At 36.3% G+C, this 13,447-nt stretch overlaps 1 protein-coding gene across 1 annotated transcript; it reads left to right on the top strand.

Annotated features, from left to right (window-relative positions):
• The first annotated feature begins 6,093 nt into the window (after positions 1-6,093).
• Positions 6,094-8,462, top strand: hbae4 (hemoglobin alpha embryonic-4). Its single transcript, XM_084938695.1, has 3 exons — positions 6,094-6,480; positions 6,945-7,149; positions 8,130-8,462. The coding sequence occupies exons 1-3, from the start codon at positions 6,389-6,391 to the stop codon at positions 8,256-8,258; spliced, it is 426 nt and encodes a 141-aa protein (XP_084794821.1). The 5' UTR covers positions 6,094-6,388; the 3' UTR covers positions 8,259-8,462.
• The last annotated feature ends 4,985 nt before the right edge of the window (positions 8,463-13,447 follow it).

Below are 13,447 nucleotides of genomic sequence, written 5' to 3'. Positions count from 1 at the left end.
ATGGACGCCGACCGACAGACCGACCTACGGGCGACTGGAGGGCGCCGTCTATCGGCGATAATGAGCAACTACAGGCTAGGCGATAAAACAGGCTAAGAGTAATCTACATAGTTGTAATTGTAAGGTTTTTAGGCCAGGGAAGATTAGAAATACCATCTGGTCTCACAGTTATTTATTATTTTTTCAGTTTAAATTAAAAGTTGTACATATGTGAGAATTACCTACTTGAATAATAAAGGTGGTTTGCTTTAACACTATTTTCTTTCATTTATTTTTCCTTGAACCTTTTAGATTGAGAGCACAGTCAGCCAAAACTAAAAATTATAAAACAGTATCTGAGAGTGTATTGTTGTTTCTTTTCCTATGAGTTTGACCTTATCTTAATACAGTATACAGAAATCACTGTAAATGTCATATGCAGTATTTTAACCTAGTTGCCATAGGGCAAGAGGCAGGGTTCTGGGACAGGTTACCAGGCTAACACATGGAGACAGATAACTATTTACACTTATGGGCAGTTTAGAATCACCAGTTAACCTAACCCCACTAACTGCATGTTTTTGGACTATAGGAGGAAGCCAGAGAACCCATGCAGGCACAGGAGAGAAGAGCCAAACTCCAGACAGAAAGGCAGGATAATGGACTTGACCCCAGGACCTTCTTGCTGTAGGGTAGCAGTGCTAACCAACATGCCACTGTCCTACCCCTCATTGCATGATATAATAGCCAAAATCTTTTCTGTTTGGATCAGTTACAGCATGAGCAAGGTCGATATAGCAGAAATCCAAATTTCTGCTAATTTGGATCTGGAAGCAAAGTGATGTATGAAAAAGTACTTTCCTCAACATTCCTTTATAAAGCACCTTGAACACTAATTGAGAAGGATATATAAAACTCCTACAATTTCTTAAAGCCTATAAAAATGTCACAGCAGTAAAAGTATGTGTATGATCAGGAAATGCCCTTAAAGCATTACAAGGAATAATAAGAAAAATGCTCACAATTACAAATGCCGCCAGTGTCCCAGTAATTCAAATCATTCCAAGAGCAAATTGTACTCATATTGTAGGATTTAGAAGTGTTAAAAGAGACAAAACATTGTTAACTAAGAAAGCATATTTAACAACTGGACATATCCCTCATTATTAGGGTCTAAGTGAAGAAATAAAGTTTATCATGTTCCAGAAGCACTAAACATGCATGAAATCTATATTTAAGATCCCGCTAGACCCCAGGAATATTTGTGTACTGTTAAGCTAGTGAAACCTAATGTAATGACTGAAGAGCAGAATTGTCACGATGATAAATACGTAACTGATATGTTATTGCATTAGTTCAACAGAGGCTTTGGAGAGATGAAGATAATGGCTTTAGCTTTTTTGTTTGCCACCAGGTAAAGAAGTGAAAATACCTTAAATCTATTTTGCATATATTTTGGCTCAATGATTCAGTCAACATATATGCAAAGACTTGAAACCAACAACAACAACAACACAATTAAATGCAAAAATAAAATACAATAATTTTAAAATATTACAAAAACATATGCATAAAAAATAAAAAACAAATCAAAGCATGAAAGAAAAAAACAGGTCAAATTAAAAAGAGGGAATCAATACAGACTAAACAAATGCAAAAAAACGAAATAAAATTATAAGTTTATCACATTTCATAAATGAAATAATGTCTGCATGAGTTGTATTACTATTGCTGATGCATTAAATGGCATTTTCTTTATTTATCTTAGATATTGGCATTTTAAACATCCATATTTCTCTGTATGTCAAGGATAAATCTATCCAAGGGTCCTACATATATGCTGGAAAAAACATGTCATATATATATAGTAAAGTAATTTTATCTTCTTGGTCACAGTGCAGACTGCAGGAGTGATTTGTTCGCCCTAAAACAGACTCCCCTTCAGGGTCAGTGTCTTGGTCTCCCGGATCTTCTTACCATCCTCTTCTATACACAGCCATCTAAAGTCTTTAATAGGTTCATCTGACCACTGTCTCTCATCATAACCCCCACGACATTTAGTTCACACAGCGATGTGATTGTTGTAAGCGAAACAATATTGCCCACAGGTTATAGCCTAGAAAACGGATCATATTTGCGGTCACAGGTTGTGCAAGCCTGGCCAGGTGTTCCTGGGTGTGTTAGGGATAAATTTTCACTTCAGTGGAAATGGAGCTTACATGAAAAAATAAAGAATGCAAGGCAGTTATTTAAACCTGCAGAAATTGTATAATGACTAAAAATATACATACACAAAAAATCAAAGCAAGAAGTCATTGAACCTTTGGAAATGTGAGGGATTACAATGTCCAAATGGGTGAAAGTAACTTACAAGAACTATTCAAGGATGGATGGAAGGGAAAGAAGCTAATGTAGAATATATTTTCAAGTTGCTTTTAAAATTAGGTTACATCTAGTTATGCACAAGAAAACGTAAGACATTAAAATGAATTGGGAACCAGTTGCTAAATAAAGTGTTTCAATTATGCTTAAATAAAACATGCTTACAAATTTGCACACTAAACACCGGTCTCCGTGAAAAAAAGAACCATTGCCAAAACTGTTTAGCTTTGCTGAGGTTTGAAAGGGATGTTGTGTGGTAAACAGCTGTGTGCAGTTTGTCTTTTCTGAGTATTGGAGAGCAGGTTTCCTCCTGCTGCCTGTTTAGTTGTGAGTTGCTTGGCTGCATGCAACACTTCAAAGGCCACTTCCTTCTACTGCTGGAGGCCAGAACAGGAAACAGCATTTGCCAAGTTCTTTTTTCTCAGCACTATACTGAGAGGGACAGAACCTCTGCGATCGTAAATGCTGTATCGACCATCCAAATCCTGGTTTAAGCTCATTTACAGACACTCAGGTAACAGCACAAATACAAGAAGCCATAAACATGTGCACACATGTCACTTAAAGCTATTTCCAGTTTGTTGTGTGGCACATCACGTGGGAGTACAAAGAACCGCTTCTGTCTGTAAAAACTGCTTATGTTGAGGAGCTGCACCAAACTAGCTTTGAGGATAATTAGCTGGGGTAATCAGAACAGACTCGTGCTGTGCTTTTAGGAGACTTTTATCAGTGTTAGAGGGAAATATGTTAACTTTTTTAAGTATTATTTTAAAGGTTGAGATTTTTAAAAAAATATTAGAGTACAATTTAACACAGGATGAGTGAAAGATAAGTAGCTAATGTAAAACAATCATAACTGTATGGTTGTATTTATTTTACTGCTGACAAGCAGTTTATAAACATTCAAATCACACAGTCTGGAAACATGTTGGAATGATTGTGCTTCTTGTTGCTGGAGTGAAAACTGCTGTGTTGCCAGGACTTGATTATTCATAAATGCAGATGTTGTACAACCTGGAATTGTACAATCACACCAGTGAGTTAGTGGTTACTAATTTATAAAAGGCAAACAAATGTAAATCAACAAATAAAGTCAACAGCATACAGTATTTTAAAACGTGTTTTTGCCTCCTATTGTTGGACTTCATTGAACTGTCATTAGATGGATCCCACAGCTTATTCGGTTTATTTGGTTTTGAAGGCAGCAAACTTATTTATTATTAATGTTATTTCTCTAACAAATAAAGGGCTCTCTGTGTGTTGTACTGCTCACTGAAACATGTACTCCTGCTGATGCTGGCTTTTTTTTGTTACAGCAGGTAGAGAAATCATTTTATTCGTAAATAAAGGAATCTCTGTATGTGCGTTCATCTTTCTTTCATCCTAGTCTGGCGATCTAAGTGAGTGAGTTTGAAGTCATTTAGGTAAGCAGTGGTCTTTTGGGGCGGTCTTTTCCTGTTTTGTGAAATAAACAAATAATTTATTACACATAAACCTCCAGCAGAACTAGGCTCAGGAAACGGCAGCCATGTGCCATTAAAAGCCAGTAAAACTATTTGGTTGGTTTAATCAACAGTTATCAAAAATTAATAATTGGTTTAATCTTTATATTGCAACTCAGCTCCAGTGGTGCAGCTAGTCAGCGTGCAGTGTTTCTAAGGCAGTAATGTATGAAGAAATGCTAAGGTTGAGGATTCAAGCCTCACCTGGACTCTTCAGTGTGGAAATTATGTTACATGACCATAAATAGCAATTTAATCTGTGTTAGTCTCACTACTTAATTTAAGTAAATGTTCATAAAAATCATTCAAAATCTTCCATTTTCATTTAAAAGAGCTTAACAGAATTTCAACACCATTAAGGAAATCTTCAGTCACAGTCTGGTGCTCCAGTGGTGCAATCAGTTAGTGCACAGTACTAATGACTTAATATGCTGGAAAGCAGAGTTCAAGCCTCATCTGGAGCAGGCAGCTTTAATCAATAGCAAATATGGTGAACAACAAAGAGCACATTCTAGAAAACCTAACGGTCCACCTATGGACATAATGGTACCTTTCATTTCTTAAGCACTACAGGACACATACTCTACATTAAAAGGCTTTTTAAATCCTCATGGCCAGTCAATTTGAAGCAATAACTGGAATATATGTCTCTAACAAAAAAACTGCATACCTGTTTTGTTTTGTTATTTTTAAGAATACGAGCTTGGTCTTTGTGTGGACAGATTCACACTTGGCAAGCCTGAAGAGACTGTCGGTGCTTGTTTGAAATCATATATCTTGCTCTATAGTGGTGTCATTTTAATGTATTTACTTTTATTTTAATTATCTGTGCATGTTCTCATTTTTGTGAATTTGTGATATTATTTATAGTGTGGCTAAAAACAGTGGTAGGGTTTACCTACTGACAGGAGACCATTATCAAAACTATGTTCCTATAGATGTTCGGTGTATGTAGACGAGTAATTGTTTGGAGTTGTTTCTTTCAAACTGAACGATTCTGGCTTTTTATAATCTCATCTCTTTGTTTTTCTATTCAGCTCAATTCATGCGTTAACTTACTTTGGCACAGTATGTGTGTAACACTAAATTCAAGTCGACAATCATAATAAAAAGGTTATTTCTAATTTACCATGTTAAGCTTTGGTAATAATTTTGAGCCATATAAGAGGTTTTATGTGACTTTTGACATGAGAAGGGTTTTTTATAGCTTATTATTCTTCCAATCATTATTGATGTAATGTTATTTAATAACTATAAATATTAAAGGGACACTTGAGTAACTGTGACTCTTCAGCATTAAACATCACTTTTAATGTATATTTACCCAAACAAAAAGACACTTGTGCTGAGTTTTTTTGGTTCACCATATAAAACTGCTATGGACAGCTAGAGTCAATCAGGAGAATTAGGAGTGGCTTAAAAGGAGAGGAGCTAAAAAATAGCTTGTTTCAGTGGATGATCTGACAAGCTGTTAAAAAATTAAAAAACGTGGATCTGGAAATGAGCAAAACAGCTCCCCAGTAAGTTTACCATTGCTAGAAATCCAAAGTTTCCAACTCAGAATTTTGGTATCCAGAAGAAACGTTTAGTTTTATTATTTGTTTAAACCTCACTCAAGCTTCAAATTGGAAACAGAAAGAAGTCCAGTAAACAATATTAGCTTACATACAAGGCTCACTGAGTCCAGTGAGGCAGTTTTACACTGGCTCATTTTCACGTCTTGTGTTAAGATCAGCAGAGGCATTAAAACTTGGCTTATATGTGATCTCTATGTGCACTGCAGTGTGGTTCATAACGTTATGGGCTCACACCCACTGTTCTGTAACCGGCAACTTGTGGACCTGCAGATAACAGCAGCTGAGACAAAAAAATTATCATCCAAATTACACTAGTATTGACTCATTTTCTTTATTTTAATGTTGCTGACAGAAGCACTAAATTCTGTTTTAATAGTTGCTAAGGTTTAGAGAACATATTCATTAAAATAAACTTATGATTCAGTCTTAGTTTTTTAAAATGTTATTTTTTAGTGTGCGTGTGTGTCTTTGTTTTTTTGAAGCAGATACAGCAACTAATCTGCTAAAATGCCTATAAATTAAAAACTATTAACAATAGGCTGAAGAAAAAGAATTCTACCATCAATGAAGGGGGGGGGGGACCTCAACTACAGCTGCACCTTGAGCTCTACCCCACCAATGATATGGTAAATATGCAGTGTGACACACATACGGTAGCAGATAGTGTGGTGGTGTGGAGCCCGCACCCTGCCCTGGCTGCGGTCTGATAACACAGAGGCAGAGAGAGACAACACATCTGCTGAGAGATCAACCAGTACAAGCTGTTTTCTTCAGGCAGTAGGAACTATTACTTTTGCTCTTTCACTCATCCTTCTTTTTTAGCATTTAGGTTAACAGGTTAATGCAGCGACAAAAAATGGTTGATTAGTTTCTTGTTTGTTTTTTTGGCTGTAAAGACCTAACACTTTGGATATTTGGCTACAGTGTTTCTGTGTATGATAGGCCACAATGTTGTCCAAGAAGGAAAAAGACTTAATTAAGGAAATATGGGAAAGACTGACTCCTGTGGCAGCAGAGATTGGAGCAGATGCACTCCTTAGGTAGGTTGAGACTTACCTGTGTAACCTTCATACTTTACTGCATTGTCTTTAAATGGTTTTGCATGAAGATTTAGGCTCCTACACACAAAGTAACATTTTCAGTAAGAGTGCGTGTTGTGATAAATAGATTCCTCTACTAATACGCTTTCATTTCAGTTTGCAGATGTTAGTATTAGATTTTAGTATTGTTACGTGATTTCCTAGCCATTACTAAAGTAAGTAGTTACTGCAAACAAATCCCGCAAGAGAATGTAATGCTTATCTACTGCTCACTGCTGGGTAATTCCTGAAGTCTCTAATAGGGATTTCAAGGTGTTGGCAATGATCCGAGATCATTTTAGAAACTTGTGGGCCTCGAGTTCACACAAATGATAGTTGGTGACCAAAGACAGTCAATACGTAGCACTTACTCTGTTGCTCCTATCATATCAGCATGGAAATAATTTCACTTTTCCCTTCTTAAGGATGTTTGCTTCTTATCCGGGCACCAAGACATATTTTTCCCATCTAGACATCAGTCCTAACTCCTCCCACCTGCTTTCTCACGGGAAGAAGATAGTCCTGGCTATAGCTGAGGGGGCCCAAGACATCAGTCAGCTAACTGTCACCCTGGCTCCCCTGCAGACTCTGCACGCCTACCAGCTTCGGGTAGACCCCAGAAACTTTAAGGTGCCTAAACACCTCAGACCTATTTGCAGCCCTTCCATCCCCTTCTTGCATTGGATTTTTTTAAATTTATTTTTAATCTTTTAATCAGAGATAATCAGTTTTTTGTTATTCAGATTTCCCTATTAAGTATATCTACTAATCCAGTAAAGCCTGAACCACAAAATAATTGCCAGAAACTCATGCATCAAATATGATGCACTTGCTATTACAGGGTTAATATATATACTTGTGCAATTTCTTTGTTGTATGCTATAAGGCGTACAGGTGACTGCAATGTATGAAATTGCATTTATTTGTGCATTTTAATTCTCCATGCAAAAGAAAATCCTATTAGTATGTAGGGATTTTTTCAGTAATTCTATAATAGAGTTTAACTGAACTAAAAAGAAAACAACAGATTTACTAACTGTAAGTCTGCTGCTGTTTTGTTTTTCCAGCCTGTTCAGATGACACATCAAATCAACTAGTTTGTTTTATGGAGGAGAAAAAAAATGGAAAAATGTTTTTTTTTAAATCTATTGACAGCACTAATTAAAATAAATAATACATTTGATTAAATGGGTTCCTCCAGGAATATTGGGGTGCAAAAAGGCAGTATGTGAACCAGTCGGGAAATCTGAAAAATGGTTAAAAAAAATTATAAGTGAACAAAATGATAATGTGTATATTAAGTATAAGGTATTGTATTATAAATTTAAGACAATTGTGGATGTTTGGGGAATTACAAGCTGTGAAACTAGCCATTGTGAGGCGAGAGGGTGAGGAGGAGATGATATTTTTAATGCATTGTTTGGCACTTAAAATTATCAGACATGCTTTCTGTGCAAATTACACAATATTACATCACTATATTAACAATAACACACTGAGGATGACAAATGGCAGTGTGGGGGTTCATGATTTTCAGAAAACTGACACATGCTATAAATTATGCAAGTATGTTGTTTACTTTTTACCAATCTTTTGTGTTTCTCCTGCAGCTGCTGTCGCACAGTATGCTCGTCAGCCTTGCCTGTTACTTGGGGGATGAATTCACACCGGTGGCTCACGCCGCCATGGACAAATACCTGTCAGCGTTTGCTGCTGTTCTTGCTGAGAAATACAGATGAGACTCAAGCACTGGGTTTCCAGAAAGCATATGAGGCATTTATGATGCTATGTAAAATCTTTTTGTTTTTCTCTGTATGTGTCACTGTCATTACTTTGTTACATTTTTTAATGGTCAAAAATGTGCAATTCGTGTGTTAGTTTTTGTGCTGTTATATTATCAAATAAAAACAAATCGAATCTGTGGTTTTCCACGCATTATCATATCACGTTCAAAATGCATTGTGTTGATCATTTTCAAGGAATTCATCATTTGACTGAGTTAAGTTTTTTTAGTTGCTCACCATCATGTCAGCTGATAATTTACATTATTTTGCTTAAGCAAGCTTTCCTACTGTAAAATATTTTTAGAATAAATAATACATTTACAACTACAAAGGCACATTTAATATTAAATCTAATCTGTTTTTTGTTTTATTGTTTTATTTTTCTAGTATTACAGAAACAAAGGATTCAGGTTTTAACACCAGTGAATTGGGAGGACTCCAGGTTTATCTATGGACCTCAAATAAAGTATTTACCAGTTTACCAAATGGGGGCACTGTTGCTCTGTGTACCGTGGTAATACAGATGCATACTGATGCAATATTCAAAGCAGCTCATAGACAAGATGTTAAATGTCAGTTTTTTAGTTATTTAAGTGAAATAACTTCTGTAATTTACAGTCATCTTTGTTGTGAGGTTGATTACACAAAAATTTACTTTTTTTTCAGGATTGGATTGTGATGCTTTTAAGCCAAAACGTGCTAATACTCTTTTTTACTTAATGGGAGTGTAAATGTTTTTAATATCATGACAGCAGAATGAACTGCATTCATTTCTTCATCCTTGCTTTTACCTTTGCTGGGGTTTTTGTTGGGTTTTTTTTAACATTTTGAGTTGATTGTAGCAGTCATCTCATGTGAAGAGCATGAGAGATAATTTATGCCTTCTGTTTGTATCTGCGCACAGTTACGCAAGGTTGTACTTTTACAATCTACATTTTACAGGCTACATAGTCCAAATAATACCAAATTACTCATAATTTAGGAGCTGTACTATGATTAAGTTGAAATCCTCAGACTTCTTTCCCAGTAAAGTAAAAATGCACAGGCTTGATAGTTCCTGTGAACCCTAAACTTGCAGAGACTGGTGTTCTCACCTTTGGTTCTTATCTGTAGCTTCACGTACGTGAAAATCCATGAGTCAGACAAGGTTGAAATATTTTTAATGAGAGGGAAAAAAGACAAAACATCAGAGACACAGATGAAATTTTTATACACCTGACATCTGTGAGGACCGTGCCCTGTTGGTCCGAAGTTAGAGTTTGCTTGAAGCAATCTTAGCATTAAAATGACTGGGAGACTGTGCAATATGTAAGGAAGCAGTTACAGTTAGAGCACATGCTGAAGAGTAGGTGGGGTGTGGGTGTAGATGAGATTGGTAGAGGAAGGGCAGGTGATTGGGGGGATTTGAGAAGATGAGAGTTGGGAGGGTGAGGGGAGCTACTGTTGTTCAAACGTTGAGCAATCAGCAGTCTCCTCCACCTTTCGGCTGCTGTATTGAAATGTAGTACTGTGGGACACCCTAAAACGTACATTTTTCTTCATAACTCACTGACTAGCTGAGATGGTAATAATTTGATATTTTTAAAACATATATACAGTATGTACACTAAATAATAATACATTTTCTATCATTTTAATAATAATAATATTACAGTAATATTACATTTAATGTAAGATGTCAGAATATCTAATTATGTGAGGGTTTTTAACAATTTTTTAATTTTTATATAGTTAAAAACCAGGTGTAGATGTCAGGTACGCAGTGGGGGGAATAATTATTTGATCCTGAGGTAAATTTGTACGTTTGTAATTTGCAAGTTTACTGTACAGTGACTGTACAGAATATCAAACAAAAATCTAGAAAAACACATGAGACCAACATTATAAATTCATTTTCAGGTCACTGAGGGAAATGATTATTTGATCCCCTACAGTCCAGACAGAATTCTGTTTGTGCTCATTTCTTTGGAAGTGAGAAAAATACAAATTCACCAGAGAATAAAATAATTATTTCCTCATCTGTACCATCAGACTTCTGTTCTAACGTCATGAAATGTGACCTCCTTGCAAGTAAAAGTGACTCTAGGTAATTTTGAAGAGTCTAATTCAATCTTTACCATACCAAATATTCTTTGGTATCATAGACATGTTCACAATTTCTCTTAAGAATATTGTTTGAATACATGAATTAGATACTTTTAAAAACCCAAATAGCCTGTGTTTAATAAGGAGCTGTGATTTAGCTCTTCAATACACCATTTTTCAATGTCATTTGGTGAAAAAATATTTCTTTATTGACAGAAAAGTTTATTCTCATGGAAAGATAAGGTCCTTTTGTTGGGCCTGATTTTACAGCCATGACTCCAGATGTACATTTACAAAAGTTACTAAAGTGGAAGAAAATAAAAACTGTAACGTCCAACTGTAACTGTGATTAGTTGGTTTGAACCATGTGTCCACCAAAAGCCTTGGGCGCCCACGACCACGTGGACACTTCACCGGTGATCTCTCTCTGGGCATTTGTTCTCGGTAGGTTATGAAGATATTCTTCGATCGCTATGTGTTTGTAGTTTTACTTTTTCAGGGTTGAATTAGCACGTTTAATGTGTAATGTGTTTTCTGAAATTATACGTTTTTGTTTTCCATTATTTCATCAAATGTGAAAAGCATAAATATCTACTTCTATCTTGTTGATAATGTTTAAAAACATTCGTATTAAACATGAAGCTGCTGTGAGGACGTTGAACACGGCGCTGTCTCTGGTGCTGAAATTAGTTTGATTCCACTGCACTTAGCTATAATTTTGTATTTTTTAATTAGTTGTTTTTGTAATCAATGTCCTTTTTTCATTCATTTTTTTAGTTTTTTTTTTTTCTGTTAATTCAGATTTTTTTTTGTTTGGGTTTTTTTTCCAAACTCTTCTGTAAATAAACACAAATATCTTTATGCCCAGTTTGTGGTGTATAAATAGCTCTATTGTAAAGATGTGTAGAGGTGAAGGGCTAATTGATCAAGTAGTGGGGCGGTCACGTGCCCGCCCAAGTCCATGGGTTCACTGTTGAGTTCTCATTAATTTCTGGGGCTATTCCGCCACATTTGATAGTTTGCGTTATTCAGCTATAACTAAATAAAGTAATCAAATGACCGAGTGACGTGACGTGACCATTTTTATCACTGCCAATTCTATCACAGCACCCTGCTGCTTTTCTGTTTCTTTCCCCGTAGGATTGTCTCCCACTTTCTCTCTCTCTCTCTATATATATCTTTAATGTCATCTCTCTCCCTTACCTATCCTCTTGTGAATTATGAATTCCGCCGCTTTTTTAATGTCAGAGTTACAGATATATGGGACAGCTAACAGCACTGTATCACAAAGTCTTCCACCGTGTAAACCTGAAATCAGTGTTGCAGCTGACCTGTTCCGCTGTGGAGAAGAACAGCTATTGAATGTCTCAGATTTAAGACATTAATCTTAGACACTTCCACTCTTTGAGTCCCGTTTGTTACAGATTAGAGGGAAGAAGGAAACAATAGTCTAACGCGAAACTTACCGCTTTGGAGAAAGGGGGGGACACGCGTCATTTCGGTTGTAAGATATGGGATAGTTGGTGTGTGTTCATTTATTGGAAGCGAGTGCGTAATTGTGACTGGTGGATGGCCCAAAGCTGTGAGCGGAGTGCTGAATCTTTGGCTCTGTCCTCTAACTCTTCGCTTGGTCCTTACTGCTGCAGTGGGCAGACAGAGATTTTAATGTTGTATTAATGTATTTTCTATCATTAAAAAGGTGTAGGTGTCAATGTGACTGTGTTAGTGCGCAATCTGCAGAAAAAATAAAAAACATGAGCAGTGTGAGCATTTACGCATGAGACACATTAGCTATGTCTTCATTGCAAAATAGAGGGGTCGGGATCTGACGGTAAATGATGTTTGGTGTTCTTCTCGGTATAGCACAGGTCAGCTATACACACGGATGTCAGGTTTATGATGGAATAGTTTATAACAGTGTAGCTCTCCTCTGGATAAATCTTGCGCTCCACCTCAGTCTCGTTCCCCTGGAACACACTCATTCGCGGTGCTTTCTAACAAAATACTTCAAACCCAGTCTCACAGACTTGACAGTGTGACGGGGATCTATTAAAATCAATGCCCCTTTTAATAAACCATTTACCTCCCTTTTCCTACTGTGGCATGTTAAAGTGTCTCCTGTGGAAAAGGAAGTACTAAAAGAGATGTTGCTGCTGCTGAAACCGATACTTTTCTTTCTCCAAACAACCAGTTTGTGTCCTGTATAAAATGTAGCTCAAACACTGAGTCATCTTTTATTTTGTGCCAGAAAATAACAATAATGACTTTCTTATTGGTCGTGTTACAAAAATACATACATGAACATTTTCCAAGTTTCTGTTTTTAAGTATTAAAAGATTCATTGACATTCATTGCCAAGTCCAATTGTTGTTACTAAATATGCCTTTAAAAAACTCTGTCATGTCCTTAAACAGCTGCCCACTATGGGTTTGTTTGTTTGTTTTTGTTTTTTAGCCATACAAAAATCAAGGACTAAAATCAACTCACTGAAAAAAATTGTAGTTAAAATTGATCATTTACAGCGCTGAAGCCTGAGGTTTCAGCTCATAGAGATTGCCTGCATAGATATACTGGCCTCACTTTATTAAAGGTTTAATATACACTTTTACCACGAGAGGGGAACTTTCACTGGCCACTTTATTAGCTACACTTTGCTAGCATCAGGTTGGACTCTGTTTTTGCCTTAATTCTACACGTATAGATTCATCAAGGTGCTGGAAATACCCCTCAGCGATTCATTCTCTTTAAACCGATGGCTGTGGAGGAATCTTTTTTTAATGAGCAGCCTAAAAGAAGCCCATTTGTCAAAGGTAAAGAAAAAGCTAAGATGTTCCTTGGAACTGATGCATTTTTTTTTCCACATAAACAAATAAGCAAAAACTGCTGAGACTTAAAGGAAAAGTGTCACGTAATGTTCAAGTCAGGTCTCGTGGGACACTCAGACAGCGCCACCTGCTGGATTCAAGCAGAATTTGCACTTTTCTTTTCTTTTCTTTTCTTTTCTTTTCTTTTCTTTTCTTTTCTTTTCTTTTCTTTTCTAATTAACGCAGCCCGAGCTT

This window comes from Perissodus microlepis, chromosome 8 (genome assembly GCF_051167445.1).
Source record: "Perissodus microlepis isolate ML-2025 ecotype Zambia chromosome 8, ASM5116744v1, whole genome shotgun sequence".
Taxonomy (NCBI): domain Eukaryota; kingdom Metazoa; phylum Chordata; class Actinopteri; order Cichliformes; family Cichlidae; genus Perissodus; species Perissodus microlepis.
Note: the sequence above shows the minus strand (reverse complement) of the source record. Positions and strands in the feature narration are given on the sequence as shown.

Coding starts and splice junctions, on each gene's coding strand:
- hbae4 (XM_084938695.1), top strand. CDS start 6,389: ATGTTGTCCAAGAAGGAAAAAGACTTAATTAAGGAAATATGGGAAAGA. Junction 6,481..6,944: donor GGAGCAGATGCACTCCTTAG/GTAGGTTGAGAC, acceptor TCCCTTCTTAAG/GATGTTTGCTTCTTATCCGG. Junction 7,150..8,129: donor TAGACCCCAGAAACTTTAAG/GTGCCTAAACAC, acceptor TTTCTCCTGCAG/CTGCTGTCGCACAGTATGCT.